This window comes from Acomys minous, assembly GCF_964271855.1.
Source record: "Acomys minous genome assembly, chromosome: 14".
NCBI classification, from domain to species: Eukaryota; Metazoa; Chordata; class Mammalia; order Rodentia; family Muridae; genus Acomys; species Acomys minous.
The window spans coordinates 65,238,625-65,256,812 of record NC_140496.1 but is presented as its reverse complement, the minus strand read 5'-3'; the positions used below and the strand labels follow the sequence as shown (position 1 = coordinate 65,256,812).

The following is an 18,188-nucleotide window of genomic DNA, read 5'->3' as shown; positions in this document are numbered from 1 at the left end:
GGCATCAAGGTAGAAATGAAGGTGGGTTGGGAGCTCGGTTAGGTCATTGGAGGTTTCCGGGAGCCGCCCTTTGGGGCCGAGGCGCTTCCCCCCCACCCTCCAGAGGGCGCTGTGGGCGCCTCCGCTACACCGCCCCGCAGTATCCCCGGGGAGGAGCCTCTCCTGTAGCTGCCGCCGCCTCCGCAATCGCAAACCCGGAAGAAGCCTCTGGTGACTGTACTGTGCCGGCCGGCCTGGCGTTGCCATGCATCTCATGGAGGTAGGTCTGGTTCCCGCTCCAGCGAGGGAGCCGAGACTGACCCGCTGGCTGCGGAGAGGCAGTGGGATCTTGGCGCACCTGATAGCTTTGGGCTTCACCATCTTTCTGACTGTGCTGTCCCGGCCAGGAACGAGTGAGTGTGCAAGGTGGGGCGGGGCCATGGAAGGGGCGGAGCCTCAGTGCTGGAGGGGCTGCTTTGGGCGGGCTGAGACACGCCAAACCCCGACCCTCAGCCGAGGAGGGGCGGGTCGTGGAGTAGTTGTAAAGGCCTAGTGGGCGGAGCCCCGGAAGTCCTGGGAGCTTGAAAAGATAGAATTGATACTTCCTTGGAAGGAGGCCCCTATGGAAAAGCCTGACGGCGGGGGTGGGGGAGGTGAGGGGGTGGGGGGTGGGGTCGGGGCAGACTGCGGTCTACTGTAAGAGGGACTGAGCTGGCAGCATATGTGGACCCTGTGCCAAAGTGGTGTAAGGGCCCCTTGACGTTTACCCCTTTGTGGTAAGTTCCTGACTCTTGCTTAGGCTTGAGATGGTATGCTGACCTTTTGCTTGTGGCCAGGTCTTTGCGGTTAACAAACCACGGGGCAGTATCAGTGGTGCCCAGACCTTAGTCTGTTCTCTTTGATTCTTTCTTAGGTCTTTTCTCCTGGCACCCTGTGTTCATGGCCTTGGCGGTGAGTTTGGATATATTTAGCTTAACCATTGGGGAAGCATTCAGTTTTTCAGCCTTTCTAAGGATCACAGAGGGGGTGGGGGTTGGGAGAAGGCTTCATCTTTCTCTAAAACCTATAGGACTGGGGAGATTGGTGTAAAGTGTCAGGTGGCTGAGAAGGTCGGGGAGGGGGCCATGGAAGATATTTCTCCTCTAGAGGGAGAGGGGAAAAGGATGTTATCAAGGCCTTGCAATCAGAATTAAGGAGAAAGTCCATTGTTTGCTGTTCTGTTGTCCTGAAAAGACGTGTGTGAGGCTGGAAGCCCTTTGGCTTCCTGTATCTTTCTGGGTGTGTGACAACACCTCCTTTTCCCCAGGCTCCACACAGACTCGAGGCTCACTGGCCTTCTCCTGTGTTTACAGTTCTGTCTCTGCATGGCTGAAGCTATCCTGCTCTTCTCCCCTGAGCACTCCCTGTTTTTCTTCTGCTCTCCAAAGACCCGGATTCGACTTCACTGGGCAGGGCAGACCATGGCCATCCTCTGTGCCTTCCTAGGCCTGGGCTTCATCATTTCTAGCAAGATCCGCAGTGAGCTGTCCCATCTGGTGTCCTGGCACAGCTGGATAGGAGTTCTGACACTGTTGGCCACCGGGGCACAGGCACTGTGTGGGCTCGGCCTCCTCTGTCCCCGGGCAGCCCGTGTCTCAAGGGTGGCTCGCCTCAAGCTCTACCATCTGACGTGTGGCCTGGTTGTCTACCTGATGGCTACAGTAACGGTGCTCTTGGGCATGTACTCAGTGTGGTTCCAGGCCCAGATCAGAGGCGCAGCCTGGTACCTGTGCCTGGTACTACCTCTGTACCCAGCCCTGGTGATCATGCACCAGATCTCCAGCTCCTACTTGCCGAGGAAGAAAGTGGAAATATGAAATGCCTCCGAACTCTGGCTCCAAGTGGGATTCTTGCCTTGGATTTTCAGCAGTTCCTTGGTGATCTTCATGGGACCCAGTTCAGAAGTAGACATATTTTTGCACTTCGTGGCCAAACCACAGGGTGCAGAAACCATAGCTGCTCCTGCTGGGGCAGGATCCAGTGGGCTCAAGTGGGGAACTGTACTAGTGGGTGCAGGTAGAGGGTTATGGAAAACCTGAAGCCTCGCTGCTGATCGTATTAGGCGGTGGATGGTGGTGGTGGTGGTGGTGGTGGTGGTGGTGGTGTGGTGGTTTCTTACATGGCTGATGAGTTCCTGCACGTTATGGATGACAGCCACAAACATCGGGGTCCCTTTTGAGAAAGCAGCACTGTGGAGAGCCTGCGATCTCTTAGGCTGTGTTGACAAGTCCCACATCTCAGGACCCGAGCTTTCTCATCTGAAAGTCCCTTATCTTTAACATCCAGTGTCTGGCAGACTGATGTCACTGAACATCCTCTTAGCTGTACACCGTGGGGACAGCTCAGGATATAATCCTTTGGTCCATTCTGCCTCCTCTCCCCAGGAAGGATGTGTCTACACTTGTACCCTTCAGAAATCATGCTTACCTGGCTCCTGAGCCAAGAAACAAGGGCCACAAACTGGAGAGAAGGGATCTGTGAGGGTCTCCTGGACAGTAAGATAGTAAAGGCACTAAAGTCACTTTAAAGTTCTTTGGAGGAACAGAAGGGTATTGGTCTCACCAAGCCCTTGACTCTTGGGCCCCTTCGCTCAGCTGAGAACCTCCTCCAGGCTACCTCTGGGTGCGGACTGTAGGCTCTGAGTGTGCTCCTGACATTCATTCTCAGGGCAGAGTATTCCTGGGCCTCTTACGCTTCACCCTCGCGGCTTGAGTGTTTACTCAGCACACTGCTCCTCGGAACTATTCTGAAGCTTCTAGAACAAAATAAAAACCAAGGGGTAGGACCCTCTTGATCCAAGGAAAACAGCGTCTTCCTGGCTGCCCTTCTTGCCTTGTCACTTAAGTTCTCCTTATTTTTGTTTCCTGACAGCCCCTTGGCCTAAGAGTGGGATGCTTTTGGTACCAACTGGCCTGTTTTCCCTGCCGAGATGCCTCCTTGGTCCATCTGAGCTCCCCAGAGCATCCTTGGCTGTGAGGGCAGGATGTCAAACTAGTTAGCTGTGGTGTGGGTCGGTTTAGGAAATGGGCCCTTTATAGATCCTAGTATGGGCTAGACACTGCTGGACCAGGAAAGGCCCCTGTGCAGCTTTCTACCCAGGAGACAGAGCCCATCTGAAACCCTGGGAGGCGGGCAGGAGAAGGGCGAGCTCCCATTCCAGAGACAAGGGAAAGGTGCCTCAGATCCTCTGAAAATCGAAAGCCTCTTCTCCAGGTGGCTCAGAAACAAGGCCGGTGGGATTCATAAGTAGAGGGACGCGGACTGTGGGGCAGAAGTCCTCTCAGTGGACCTCACCATGCGTTTCCTCAGGGAGCTAGCTAGCATCACTCATAAGCTCTAAATACAGCTCACTGAGTAGAGGCCCCTGCAGTGCTGAGGGGAGCTGTTCTTGTCGGTTCCAGTACCCTCTCCCCCTCTCAGGCTATCCAGTGTGCTGTGAACTTGGAAGGAATGGCAAACCGGCCACATGAAAGAGAGTCTCAGTAGAGTCGCTTTGATATAGGGCTCCCATTTCCTTCCCTCATCAAGGCCAGTGCTGGGGGCTCCCCAGGGTGGGCCAGGTAAGGTTCAGCAGCTTGTTCTCAGAGCACAGAGGCAATGCCGGAAAGCCTGAGCCTGCCTGAGGTGTTGCCTCCTCCCAGGTGGTGCGGGGGCTGGTGGGCGGGCGGGCGGGCGTGCTGACAGCCGGCAGTTTGCGTGGGCTGTGCCATCTGATGTCTATTCCCAGCCCCGGGAGGAAGGGGAGTCATTTATATTCTGCAGGAAGAAGGGACCCAGCTGTCGCTTCCTCTGACCAGCGGGCCTGGAGGGCATCGGTGCAGAGTGGAGAGGAGAGCAGAGGTAGTGGTGGTCTCCTGCTTAGGGATCTGACCCGTTGTGTAGCTGACAGAGCACTGGTTAGAGTCCTTCTTCTTGTAAGACCGCCTTGGGGGGTAGGGAAGCTTTCTTCCCCCTCCTGTCTTTTTACTTTTCCGTCACCACCTGCCTTCACATCCTGGGGCAGCAGCTGGACAGCCATTAGACCTCAGTGCCAGGGTGTTCTTCCTCCAGCTGGGTTCTGTGGCTGCCGGCTGCATGCGCCTCCTGGCTGTGTGTTCCCTCTTTGCCCACACCGTCTGCCCCTTCCTTTTTGTATCTTCCAATGTCTGGATACGACCTGGGCTTCTCAGCAGCAAGGCAGGGACCTTAGGAGGGGACAAAAATATCTATCCTTTGTCCGTGTTCTTTGATTAGGGAAAGCTAGTAGCCTGTTTTGCTTTTTAAAGGGGATGGGAACACTTAAAATGCTTAAGATTTAAAAAGAAAAAAAATCACCCATTATTTGCACAAATTTCCATATCATGCTAAGACCTGATTCTATATTTGATTGTGCTCCAAGCTTGATTATACTCAGACTCAACCTTGAGCGCATTAGAAAGATAGTTTTGTATCAAACCAAAATGGTAATGGACATAGGGTTTGAAGTTTCTCGGGAGCCCTTTGCTCCTGTAGCCTCCCTTTGCGTCCCATTGGGGTTGGGGGCGGCAGGGAATGAAAGACAGCCATATGAGAGCTCTGGCTGTCATCCCCGTGCAAGATAGGCTGCCATCACCGGCCAGCCTGCCCTTGCTCTCCCCATGTCAAGGCAGGCCACCCTTCCTCCATGACACTGGCCTGCCCTCGATGCATCTCTCACGGTCCCCACCTTTCCACCCCCATGCATGGCTGCTGTGGGTCTTGTTTTTTCAAAGCTCACTGTGGGAGACCCGGGCACCCTCCCTGAGCCAGCTGGCTGTGGTGCCAAGGCCTGTTCAGAGTTAATAATAATCATTAGTTGAATGGTGCTGGGGCCTTTCAGCTCCAGATCTGTAAGCACTTGCAGGCTGAGTCAGCCAGCCTTCACCTTCCCCCTCTGCCTGGGCTGTGGAGTGCAGCAGCATGGAAAGGCACTGTGGGAGAAGAGGGAACCAGGATTCTGGCTGCATGGCCACGCCAGAGGCTCTTCTCCTCCAAGAGAGTGAAGAGTGAAGCCAAGAGACACAGAATACAGTATGCTCTGCTGAGACCACCATGGCTGTGGTAGCTCCACATCTCTAGCGCTCCTGTGTACTTGCCTTGGCCCCTGCTGGGCATTCCACCTCAGTGCCCTTAAGCAAGTTTACAGAGCAACGAAGTTTCTGGGTCAGTACCTTCATAATGTCCTTGCCTGTGACTGGCACCAAGAACCTGTGTGTGTGGTGAACTGGGTGTGTCGGCCCACGCTGGGAAAGCTGCTCCTAACACTGGGTGGCATAGGCAAATCCTTTGCTTCTCGTCCTACCTCACAAGGATGTTGTGAGGGTTCTACCAGAGAACAAGGTTCAAAGCATTAAACAAACGGAAAGCAGATGGTTATGTTCTGTCCTTTCCTCTCCCCGAGCCTGGCTCTGGACTTTACGCTTCCTAGGGAGGCAGTAGACAGCGGGAGATGATGCTCAGAGGACCCAGGTCTCAGAGGGGCTTTGGGAGCCATATAACAGCCACATTTCTTACTTTGGGATGCAAGATTGTCCCTTACCTCTCCCTGCAGGAGATGCCATTAAGATCATGGTTACTGAGGTCTGTCTTACATATTGCTTACCTCATGTGGTCAAGCCACAGGGCTGACTGCAGATCTGAGGCTGTATGGGTTCCTCCAGGTCCATTTTGGAGGGTTGGGTCTCAGCCAGGAGTATGGGTCATAACTTACCTAAATCTCTCCTCCCTACCTCTGCCCTTCTAAAGGAAGAATGGGGCACACACAGAAAGGGAGGGTCATTATTAGTGACCACTGCGCTACCACCCTGACCCCGTGTTTCCCCTCTGTGGCCTCAGGCCTATATCCTTACTACTAGGGATGTGATACTGTGAAGGGCATGGCTTTTGGCAAAAGGCTTTAGTGGAACACACACACCACACACACACACATACACGCACACACACACACAGATGAAGGCAGTTCTGTGTAAACTTTCACTTAAGAGGAAGGACACTTCCCATTCCATTTGTCTAAGGGCAGGCAGCATTTGGCCCAGAGTGGATGAAGGCAAGCAGAACTAACAGCAGCATGCGGCCTCAAACATTTGTCTTTTAAAAAAAACAAAATCTTAATTGTCTTTTTCTGTCTTGAGGTCCAGGAATGAAATGCTAGTCTAGCCTTAGCCATTCTTTTTTTTTTTTTGGTTTTTTGAGACAGAGTTTCTCTGTGTAGCCTTGACTGTCCTGGACTCACTTTGTAGACCAGGCTGGCCTCGAACTCACAGCGATCCACCTGCCTCTGCCTCCCGAGTGCTAGGATTAAAGGTGTGTGCCACCACGCCCGGCTGGCCTTAGCCATTCTTGCCAGAGTGGCATAAAGAAAACAGAAGCTGAAGGCAGGAAGGAGGGCAGTGCCCCAGAACTGCCCTGGGTGGGTGGGTGGGTGGGTGGTTAGGGTAGTAGATGGTCATCACTGGGCATGGCTAAACACAAACAAATTATCTCTGGTGGGACAACCTTATCCCAGAAAGCCTGACTAGCCACAGATACGGTCAGAGAACATTAGACCATTATTAACTGGCCAACTATTGTCAGAATTTCCCAAAGAGGTTTTTAACCTGTCTTTGGAGCATGCTAGTCTGTGGATTCTGGGGGGCTCGCTGTCTCTTTTTAAAAAGAAAAGGTTCTCAGTTATCTTCCAGCGTGTCCTAGTAGCAGTGATGATCAGAGCCACACCTAACGTAAACCGAACCAAGTGAGAGAACAGCGGGAGATGAGGGGGAAGACATGCGAAGCACCACCTAGCCCCGTTCTATACCCTCTGTAATCAGGCTGGCACACACCGGAAGGGAGGGCCTCAGGGCAGTTCTAAGGATCCTGGCCATTTGATATCTTCTACCTGTCAGTGTCTGAGGCTGATAAAAGTGCTTGACCAGGGGCAGCTTTAGCCTTCTCTTTCAATGCCCTGGGAGAAGAAGCCCCCAGCATAGATTCCCTGAGGCCTGACCAAAAAAGCCAACTGTCCTTACTGCAGGGCCTGAGCTTTTTTTGCCATGTGGGTGGGGAAAGTACAGCATCACCACTGGTTGCCTAGGAGACAAGATAAGTGGTACAAATAAAGAAAGGGGAGGAGTTTAGAGGCCAGGTGGAAGAAAGACTGGGTTTGCCCATGCACTGGACTTGTACCCTGTCACATTAACCTTCTCTGTCCCCCCCTGCCTGGGAGGAATGACGGAAAGTCTTGCAAGATGCAGCAGTCAAAACTGCGTATCTTGTCTATGATCTGTGGCTTAGGAGTGGGATGGGCAGAAACAGTGGAAGAGATAAGGCTTTGGGAAGATGAGAGAGCTTAGATAGCACGAAGGGGAAGAACTCCAAGTAGTCCTCCCAGTCTGTTCTCTACCAGCGCCATCCTCTCAACCAGGTGGTCAGCCATAGCAAAGGGAAAGATGAGAAAACATACAGAGTGTGGACTACGGGAGAGCTGTGACCTCACTCAGCATCTGCATTTGGTGAGGAAATGGCTCCACTGTTCCTGAAGAAAGACAGTTCCCCAGGCAGAAGAGGGCTATGGTGGCTCAGTCAAGAGGTTATGGTGACTGTATATGTTTTCCCTCTTTCGTCTCCCACCCAAGTATGTCCCAGGGCTAACCGTACTTAGCGTCTGAGATCAGTTGAGGTCTGGCACATATAGGGTGGTGTGGGCCTGAACCTTACCATCTTGCTACCTACTGGGACAGTCCCTTCCAGAAACCCCACGAGCCTAGTCAGAGTCCAGCCCACAGTTTACAGGCCAGTTTCTGGTAGGGTATGTCTATAAGAAAAAGTAAAGATTCTGGGGCATTTTTTTCCTGTTACACAGAATACTCAGTGCACACAAAACGGTCACTAAGTATTAACATACCCATCAGATGAATATGCTTTTAGCTCAAGATGAAAATATCCTGGTAATAATCAAAATTTTATGAAAGTGAGCTGTTTCCCGCCATTAAGGGGGGGAAAAAGCGCAACCTTCCAACCCAAGCGTTTTCCCACTGTACCAGTAGAAAGCTCAATCTAGCCTTTTAAGAGAACTCTGTCGGGAGGCCACCCCCCTCCTTAGGGATCTAGGAAGTTGTCGTTATGTACAAGCCCTCGCCCAGGGTATCTAAACTCTTGCTTGCTAAAGGCTCTGGGATGCCGCTTTTGAGGTTGTCTCAGAGGTTAGAAAACTGTGGTCTGTTGGGCAGATCAGCCCCCTGCCTGATTCTGTGTGGTCTGTAAGAATAGTAGCATTTACATTTTTAACTGATTGGAAAAACAACAACAACAACAACAACAAACCTCAAAAGACACTAACATTTTAATGCCTGTAGGTAAATTCTCATCAATGCTGTTTCGGCAGCGATTTGAATTATGTGCCTTAAAGATTCACGGCCTAGAACCCTGGACCTCGGTGTTATAGAGATGAAAGCTGGCACAACCCAGTGAGGGACAATTAAGTCATCCTAGAAGACGTTAACCTAGCTCTCACAGGTCCCTGGCTAGTTCTTACAAGAAGTTGTTATAAAAAGGGCAAAGCAGACCCCTGAGTCTAGCCTGCTCCCTGTTTCCCTGTGTCCCCTGTTCTGCGTGTGGTCCCGTTACTGTGATGACACACACCACAGGGCCCTCACACCACATACACAGCAAATAGGACCCCTAGACCTTAGACTCTCATCCTCCAAAACTATACACTAAGTAACCCTTTCTTCCTCATAAAATACTCTGCCTCGGGCATTTAATTCTAGCAAACAGATTACCTCATTGGGACCAAACCAGTCATCCATCTGTGTGCTGTTTGGGGACATTTGTCTGCTGCAGCAGTGCAGCTGAGGTTCAACAGACGGTGAAGCCTATGAAAACCCCAAGTATTTGCTGTCTGGCTGAGGGGGAAAGTTTGCCTTTCTCTTCCCTAATCTTAATGCCTGGATGATGCAGAGTTCATACTTAAAATCCTAGACGATGCAGACAACAGCACTTAAAAGAGACTCTCTCTTTCCATACGTCACACCCTTTTGAAGTACACTGAACCCACCCACAGGCTAAGATAAATAAACCAACCACAACTCTGCCAGAGCAGAGACTCAAGCCAGGTTTAATGGTCATTGTCTAGCTATAGAGGCCATGGGCTCCGAGGTTTGCCAGCCTGGTGTACAGAGTGGGAGGATTGTCCTAGACACAGAGAGAAGGAATTACAGAGGCAAGAACAGACACAAAACTGGGAAGCTGGCTTGGTTCTTCCCCAGACGGGTCTACCCTCTCCAGGCCTCTTCCAGGGGCCCCACAGATACAGCGAAGAAAAAGGTCACAGATAATTACACAGACTGCAGAGCCCTGTCACATCCTGTCTCCAGAGACACCTGCTTCCTTGAAGGTACAGTTTTTGGGTACAGGTGGGGGGTGAAGGTCAGCCTTTCTTATATCTACACCCAGCAGCTTTCTTCCCGAGGTCTAATGGGAATATCCACGCAGGATACGGACACATACACATAGCCCCTCTTAGAAGGAGAGAGCTACCACTGGGTGAGAACTGAAACCGCAAGAAGAGACCAAACCAGCCGAAATGTCCTTGTGGGAACATCCAGACATGTCCTGCAGGGGTCTCGAACTAGCGCCCAAGTGGATACAGAAGGGAGAGTTAGAACTGTTAGAGTAAGATTTACAAAGAAAATGGCCCCCCTGGTCCTTGGGAATTCAGCTAGAATGCCCCAGAAGGTGAAATTCATTTGATTCCCCCCCCCCCCGCCCCCATTTTAAAGAGTTTCCCAGACCAAGATGGTGTCAGGAGAAGGTACCGCCATATAAGAGGTTGTCCCATTCCCTGACGAGTCTGAGGACAGAGGTCCGGCTCTTGGATCTCCAGTGACAAAGTCCTCAGAAGTCTTTAGAATTCGACCAGGCAGCATTCCTTTCCTACCCTTGTCTGTTAGGACAGGTGACCCCCAGAGCAGCTTAGCCGCCACCAGCATTCTTTGGGGGGGGGGTCCTTCACTGCTCTGGTTCCAGCCTCCCGTCTTATAGATGTGTAGTCTTTCAGGAGGGTTCGTGAAGAGTCGGACGAACCAGCTAGTGCCTCACTACCCCTTCTCCCAAACGCTTCAATGTGTGGTCCCCCTAATTCCAGCCCCTGCAAAGAGTGATTCGGAGCCATGGAGGTACGGGTAAAGGGTTCAGGGTGTGTGGAGACTAAAGGACAGGAAGACTGTGCATTTGAGGAGCCCCGGCATGGTCACTGTCTCTCCTACAGTACAAGAAAATTGGGTGTGAGAAGTTGTGCACATGGGTGGAGGCTGTTCTAGAAATGGTGGTGTTAGAGGGGGGCCACAGAGTCACTGTCCTGGTGGAGGTCAAGGTGCTGGTGAGCATGCGTGCCTATGAGCATGCGTACCTAAGAGCATGCAACTACTTAAGAGGAATTGCTGTGCCTCTCTCTTGACAAAACTAGGTTGCTAATATAGGATGGACCGCAGCCTTGAGATCCCAGGAGCACACAGGGGATGGTGTTTAGTTCAGTTTTTCTTCCCCAGTCCTGACAAGGCCCTCCTAAGCACTAAGCAGCCCTCACCCACAGGTAAACAACACCCCTTAGAACCTCAAAAGCAGGTCAGGAAACCGGAGGACCTGGACAACTTCCAACCACAGGAAACAAGGGAAAGAAAAGACACTGGGAAAGACCAATGCTGGAGAACATCTTCGCCCTGCTCGGCCCTCTTCCAAATCTCAGAACACCTGCCTCCCGGCGGGGGCCCCCACAGGATGGTCAAAGGACGCAGGTCACAGACACCTCTGTACCCAAAGTATTTTTGTAAGCCTGGATAGAAGCTAAGGCTGAGTTTGTTTTTAAGTTCCTCTGCTCTGACAAGTCACTGACCTCCAACTGAGAGGAAGACTATGGCAGAAGTTTTCAAAGTTTAGTGCCCCTTACACCTCTGTCACAAGACCGCCTGCCTTAGAGGCTGGTGGGGGAGACCAGAGCTCTAAGCCACACCCTGTGCCACCATTCTGGGACAGAGACCTCCAGGTTCCAACCCTGCAGACGACAAGATCCCACACTTTGGCTTTGCAGCAGGAGCGAGGCAGCCTTGCCAGCAAGGGAGAAAAAATAAATAAATCAATGCTGGGCCCTGTCTATCTTCAGACCTAGCCTAACTGGGCAGGATCAGACCTTACTGGACTCCTCCCTTTGCAGAGTAGCATCCTTTGGAAGGCTCAGAACCCCACCTGAGTTGCTTAGAAGGCTGGCTTAAGAGATGGCATACACAGAAAATCAGGTAGGGCTGGCTGGCTGCTACATCGAAGAGGCTGGTTTTCCTCATCTTTTCAGCAGGAGCGCCCCTCCCCACCACCCGGTGCCACATCGGTGCCAGGCATCCATTAATGCTCCTCCGCCTTCAGTAGCCCCTACTCTGGTCCCGACAGATAGACAGACATTGGGAGTCAAATGCCAATGAAAGCTTGCCCTCAGCAAGGGAATTAGCATCCCTGGGATGCACGTCCTAGCTACAGAGGATGCTATCCTCTGACAGGGACCTCCTAATTCATTCTGTTGCACATCTGTGCCACCTGCCCCAGGACAAGGCACAGACACCGCATCCTATACTGCTGCCATAACTGACAGGCAAGAGGCCAGGCTCCTGCAAGGATCCACCTACTCAGGACTCGGGGGGGGGGGGGGGGGAAAGAAGACAGCTCTAGTGAGAAGCCGCACATCATCAGCTTTAGGGAGTGTTATCGATCCAGGCCTCAATCTTTTCCTGACTCATTTCCCAAAGGTTTCCAATTCCCTAGCTTGCGTCTGTGACTTCCTGACCAGACAGGATACTGCAGTTTCCCAGCACGGCTCCTGTGGAGGCTTCCCCCAACACACACAACTTCACAGGTGTGGGTGGGCAGAGACACAGAAAAAAAAAATTTTTTTTTTTTGGTTTTGTTTTTCAAATGGTTTTCTCTTAAGGAGCTAAGGATGACCTCAAAAAAAAAGTTTAGGGAATCTGCTCCTCCCCTCCCCCATCGCCTCATTCCTGTCCAACTCAGACGCGTGTCCCTCTTCCTCTACCACACTGAGAATAGCCAAGGCTTTGGGCAGGGGTGCGGTGTCTGCTTGAGGGTGAATATATCTGTAGGTGAAACTCGCAGCATCCACACCCTCACTGGGACTTGCCTGCTCTTGTGCCCATGACCAATCTCCCTGGCGGTCAGGAGGAACCCACTCCCTTGGGCATCCAGCCCTCTCTTCCATCCCCCCTCATTTCCCTCAGGGATACACTTCCTCTCCTGGGGCAGAACCTCCCCACCAGCCTACGCTCACACCACAATGGGTGTATCCGAGAAAACCGAGCTGACCGACTCTGGGTCTGACATCCTCCGTTGGCCCTTGCCTGTTGCCTCGGGTACCGGCAGGGTGTTGCCTGGCTTGAGTTTGCCATTTTGACCCTGCCCTGGTCCGGCAGGTTCCAGGAAAGCCACCCGCCGGTCAAAACCATCATCTTTGTCCCCGCCAGCCATGGGATCGTGGTTGGGTGTGGTACTGAGCATAGAAGAGCTGAGGCTATCTCCTTGATGGCTGGAGGGTTTCTCTACACCCCGGCACCAGCAGCGGCAAGGGGTGAGGTACAAGTATATAAGGACCAGGACCACACTGAGGATACAGCCCACCAGGGTGGTATAGGCTGTGTTGAGCGTGTCATGGTGTCCGTGCAAGGTGAAGTTGTACACTTTCAACTCCACAGACAGGGTCTCGTTGAAAGTCTCCCCCATGGCATAGCAGGTATATACACCCCCATCCTCCACCTGCACGCTTTTAAAATGGAGACTGCCATCCTTGAGCATGGTCACTGTGCCATTGGCCCCCTGGTTTAGCACCTGTTCATTGCTTGGTGTCACCCACACTTTGGTCATCCCTTGCTGTTTGGTATCACAGCTGATGTTCAATTTCTCTCCCAGGTGAGCCTCCAAGGCACTTTCCTTGTACTCGCTGCAGTTGAAGAAATCCAGGCTGAAGACACTGTGCAGCTTCTTGGAATGCATGCAATACAAATCCTCCTGAAAGTCCATCACGGAGCTCAGCTGCCGGTACTGCCAGTGCGAGAAGAGGTGGTAGAGATCGCAGTCACACTCCAGGGGGTTGTTATGCAGGTACAGCCCATTCTTGACCCAAGCTGGCAGTTTCTTCAGTTCCTCCAGCGGCAACTTCTTCAGCTTGTTGGAGGACAGATCCAAGAGCATCAGTTTGGGTAATTTGTTTCCATCCTTGAGCAGTTCCAGAGGGAAGCGAGAGATCAGATTCTGGCTCAGGTAGAGTTTCTGCAGCTGGGCCATGTCATCGAAGGCATACCGGTCCACCACCACAATGCGGTTATTGTAGAGCAACAGCACTTCCAGTGTGTGCAGGCTGCTGAACAGGAACTCATCCAGGGTGTGAAGGTGGTTGGAAGAGAGGTCCAAGTACCGCAGGTTGGGTACTGGGACAAAGGCCTCGGAGGAGATGAAGTTCAGGTGGTTGTGGCTCAGCAGCAGAGAGTGCAGGCTCTTCAGAGGGCTGGGGGTCCACTCGGCCCGCAGCCGGCTCATATTGTTGTGGCTGAGGTCCAGTAGCGCTGTGTAGCTGGGCAAAGATTGGGGCACATTGAGCAGCTGCTGCTTGGAGCAGCTGAGGATGTTGCTGGCGCACAGGCAGCTGGCGGGACAGCTAACCACAGATCGGCCAGCCCTGGCTACCTCCAAGAGGAGCAGGACCAAGGAAAGAAGCAGGAGCCAGAGGCCTCGCGGGTCGCGCTGGGGTTGCATAGTGTCACCGGGGAGAGCAAGGAAGGCCACAGGAAGATGTGGGACAGAGTCACCCCGGCATGTTCTGGTGACGGGTAGGAGAGTCACTTTCACTACAGGCTTGGGAGAAAGAGGATGGGGTTGTAGTCACCAAGGACTCAGGAGGGAAGGACCACTACTCCCGCTTTCCCCCTCCCACCCCTGTCCCCACCCCTTGGTCGAGCTGAAAAAGGACGGAATCCCAGGTAATTCCCAGGCTCACTGCAGGCAGACAGTGGGCTCAGAATACTAGGGCATTAGAGGCAGTGGCGCAAAGGCCCACTGGGATGGGGTCGCTGGTGTAGCGTAAGGGTAGGTATAGAGTGTCACCTGTGGTGGTACTGGTGGAGTGTCACAAGGACTGTACGCTCGAGCTTTGGAGGCGGGGTCATCAGGGCCTTTCCCCAGGAACCAAGGGAAGGTCAACAGGGTACCAGGCTGGGAAGGGCCGGAGGTTCCCGGGGCCTGTGGCGCGGGTTCCCTCCCCAGAACCTCTCTGGTCACTGCACCTGCTCCTCGAGGATGCGTCTCTCAGCCCATGGCCAGTCCGGGGGCTCCGTCGCGGCCTCCCCCGTCCGCACCTCCCCGGCCGGCCTGTCACGGCGCCCGGCGTACGCAGGGGCCCGCGCCCGGCGACATCGCCTGCGAGGAACTTGCTGGGTTCCGCGCTGTCCACCCGCGCCGCCGCCTCGCCTCGACCGCCGCACCCGTCCACCCGAGCCCACCTGGCACGACTGCCGCCTCCGGACCCACGGACCAGGCGTGGAGCAGTGCGGCGAGCGGGAGACGCCGCGATCCCAGCCGAGGGAGCAGCGTGGGGGCAGCGAGCACCGCGCGCGCGCCCGTCGCCGCCGCCGGAGCCTCCGGGCGCGTGCGCGCGGCGGGGGCGGGGCGCACGTGCGTGTGTTTGTCTCCGGCTCCCGGCGGACACGCCGCCCGCTGGCTGGAGTCAGGGGTCATTTCTTCTGCGAACCGGTGCTGGACCCAAAGCTAGCAACCGTGGCCCTTTAAGCGCCTCTCCTGGCTCGCCTCGCTCTGTCCATTCTCTTCATGCCCTGGTACCTCTCCTCCTACCCAAACCCACTGTCAGAAAAAGTTGAGTCTAAACAGGACTCGCTGGAACCAGTGAACAGGCTCGGGGCAAGAAGCGTCACACATCTTTTAATTTTCCAAATTAAAGAACTCTGGCTCGACTCCCGCTTGTCAGTGTTGGCGGGAAATTCATTAGTCATATTTTTGACGTTCCTCCTGCTTTCTCTGTGGAGCTGTGACGTCCCAAAAATTTGGGAGAAAGAGCTTTATTTTGTTTTTATTTTTTGTTTTTGTTTTTGTGGCATCCCGTCTTGATGCCACTAGTCCATACACTGTGGAATACCGTCGAAGAAAACAGCTCCGTAGCCTGCAAGCCTGCTAGGCACCCCAGTGGAGTTGGGAAGTGTGTCCTACAGACTACCCTTTATTTGTCTCCCCACTTCCCATCTTATGCCTCTCTTGAATCAGTTTCTGATTGTGAGATGATTCCTGTAGTTTCTTTATTAACCTAATTCTCAAGATGAAGGCCAGTGGTAGGGGGTTGCCGTGCTTTCTGTAGGATGCCCCTCCAAACACAAAGAAACCGTTAATCAGGGTATGATATTGATGATTGGGGGCGGGGAACAGGGCGAACCAAGAGGGTACCATCTGTGACTTCATTCTTGAGACAGTGGACAAGGAAGCAGAAATTACCAAGTTTTTCTTTTTTAGTCTCTTACAGTAGCAAGACCAAGCCTGAAATTAATGTCTCAACAAATCAGCTTGCTAAGAGTTTTAAAAACAAAGGACTAGCTGTCCCATAAGTTTTACCATGAATTTAAGTGACTGTATTATCTCTTCAAGGGATGTTAGCACATTAACCTTATGCACAATCTAAAAACATTTCTTCCTCCCCTGTTTAATCCAGGCATGGGTAGAAGTCAGAGAGGGTGAGTGGTCCTTTTTGGAGGAGAAGGAAGAAGGCATCAGGAAACCAGTTGCTGTGAAACAGTTTCTGTTGGCCAGAGATTCGGGAGAAACTTGCTAGGTACATGTCCTCACATGGGAGCTAGTCACCAGAAAACTCACAGAGGGTCACGTGGATGTCTCAGATGATTGGCTGTTGCCAAGAGACCTGTGCCCTGACAGGACAGTTTCTCTCAGGGCAAGGGATCTAAGACCTAACTCTTTAAAGTATTGCTGTCATCGTCACTTTGACTTCATAGTCAGATCCGGATAGAAAGAGACCGCACAAGGGCATGAGTTCCAGTCGAAGAGGATTGTTGGGAGCAGTCTCTGAAGTCACATCAATTTTTGATTTTGAAAATTTCAAACACACTAAAAATATGCAACGAACGCCCATAGAGCCACAGTCCTTATTCAGTTAAGTGACAAGGAAATACTACCGTATTTTATACAAGTGTCCCTGGAAAACTGCGTGCTCCTCCTGCCCTGCTTTGCCCTCTATTCTTCCTCCTGGCGCCAGCATTTCACGCTCTCTTCTCTTTTCCCTCCCTCTTTCTACTGTGTTTCAAAGGTAGGGAAAACACAGGTTGCAAGAAAGAAGAAGGCCCTTTGTACTGGACATCGGATTTAAGAATTGTAAACTAAGCCAGGTGGTGGTGACACACACCTTTAATCCCAACATTCGGGAAGCAGAGGTAGGCGGGTTTCTGAGTTCAAAGCCAGCCTGGTCTACAGATTGAACTCCAAGACAACCAGGACTACAGAGAGAAACTCCGTCTTGAAAAAGAAACAAGCAAAAATAAAATAAAATAAAATTGGTATCTATAATTTGGGTAGCTCCTCTGTTTCTTTTAATCTTGATTACACTTTAAAAACTTTTTTAAAATATGCATACAAACCACTGAGGAATCTTGTTCATAGTGACATTCTGAATCACTAGTCCAGGGAGGGGCCCAAGAGGCTGTATTTCTAACAGCCTAGATATTAATGCTTCCGTCTACAGGCTGTGTATTGAGTCACAAGAGGCTAGGTGTGCACTGTTCAGACAGGTAGCCATTGCTCAGTGCATCTAGGTATTTGAGTTAATTACAAACAAATAGCATTAGAAACCTATAACTCAGCCAGGTGGTGGTGGTGCACGCCTTTAATCCCAGCACTTGGGAGGCAGAGGCAGGCAGATCTCTGAGTTTGAGGCCAGCCTGGTCTACAAAGTGAGTTCAGGACAGCCAAGGCTACACAGAGAACCCTGTCTCAAAAACAAAAAAAACCTATAACCCCAGTGCTCAGGGAGGCAGAGGCAGGCAGATGGCTGTGAGTGAGTTCAAGGCCAGCCTGGTCTACAAAGTGAGTTCCAGGACAGCCAAGGCTACACAGAGAAACCCTGTCCTGGAAAAACAAAAACAAAATTAAAAACTAAGAAACCATTTCTTCAGTTTTCCTAGCCACACTGACAATAGTGGTGACATGTGGCTAGCTACCCAATGGAGCAAGGCATTGTCCCAGAGAGTCCTTTGGGTGGCACTGTATAGAGAATTGACTCATAATAACTCTCCCACGGCTACATTGTAAACCAAACAACTATCTATTAATTCACAACAAAAGAAAACCTGTGCAAGATAAATGGCAACAGGTTATTTATAGTGGGCACTTATTTCCTCTTGCTAGACTAGATCAACCCAGTGTTCCTAAATGCAATTTCAAAGCTGATTTGTCTAGCTAAGAACTTGAACAAAAGAGGCTGCATGAGTCTACTAGCTTATGAGACTGAGTGAATTGCTTTCTTCCACGCTAGAAGTGTTTTTTTTTTCTTTCTGTTGGATTGACTGATATTGACCATTAAAATCAAAGTAGAGAATTAAGAACCTAACTTTGGGAGCTAGAAAACACAAAAATTTGGGGTTAACAATGAACTTAGTTGGTAGAGTGCCTGTCTAGCTTTCAAGAAACCCCAAGTTTGATAAAGACCCAGCATGTGTGGCCTTGGCAGACCTGGACTCACTTTGTAGACCAGGCTGACCTCAAACTCACAGAGATCCACCTGCCTCTGCCTCCATGAGTTTTGGGATTACAGGTGTGTGCCACCTCGCCTGGCTTATAAGATTCCATCTTAAAAATTAAATTTAAGCAAAGATCCAAGCTTTTTTGGGGAAAAAAATGTGTGTGTGTGTGTGTTGTACGTGTGTGTGGGCCCTTGCAGAGACCAGAAGAGAGTGCTGGATCCTGTGGAGCTGGAGTTAACAGGTGTTGGTGAGTGCCCGCTGTGCTTGCTGGGAACTTAGCTTCTCTGCATGAACGGGAGATGCTCCGAACTGCTGAGCACCTCTCCAGCCCCCAAACTAGAATATTTTAAGTGTTCTTGCATTTTGTGGAGAACTTCGAGGTGTTAGTAAAAG

The 18,188-nt window shown here is 51.8% G+C and overlaps 2 protein-coding genes across 7 annotated transcripts; one reads left to right on the top strand and one right to left on the bottom strand.

Annotated features, from left to right (window-relative positions):
* Positions 1–135: 135 nt before the first annotated feature.
* On the top strand, positions 136–2,823 carry CYB561D1 (cytochrome b561 family member D1; the record flags this gene model as incomplete). 5 transcript variants are annotated; one of them, XM_084755754.1, is made up of 3 exons in its annotated part: positions 136–259; positions 893–930; positions 1,286–2,823. In XM_084755754.1, 3 exons carry the CDS (start codon positions 245–247, stop codon positions 1,833–1,835), a joined length of 603 nt encoding a protein of 200 aa, XP_084611880.1. In that variant the 3' UTR covers positions 1,836–2,823. The 5 variants fall into 5 exon arrangements, with proteins under 5 accessions (XP_084611880.1, XP_084611881.1, XP_084611879.1 ...); XM_084755755.1 differs by having other exon boundaries at positions 162–259; positions 1,332–2,823; XM_084755753.1 differs by having other exon boundaries at positions 245–392; positions 1,332–2,823.
* Positions 2,824–8,317: 5,494 nt separating this feature from the next.
* On the bottom strand, positions 8,318–14,628 carry AMIGO1 (adhesion molecule with Ig like domain 1). Of its 2 annotated transcripts, none has more exons than XM_084755752.1 (2): positions 14,149–14,628; positions 8,318–13,899 (listed from the first exon to the last, which is right to left on the bottom strand). In XM_084755752.1, exon 2 carries the CDS (start codon positions 13,798–13,800, stop codon positions 12,319–12,321), a length of 1,482 nt encoding a protein of 493 aa, XP_084611878.1. In that variant the 5' UTR covers positions 13,801–13,899; positions 14,149–14,628; the 3' UTR covers positions 8,318–12,318. The 2 variants fall into 2 exon arrangements, with proteins under 2 accessions (XP_084611878.1, XP_084611877.1); XM_084755751.1 differs by having other exon boundaries at positions 14,328–14,628.
* Positions 14,629–18,188: the final 3,560 nt, after the last annotated feature.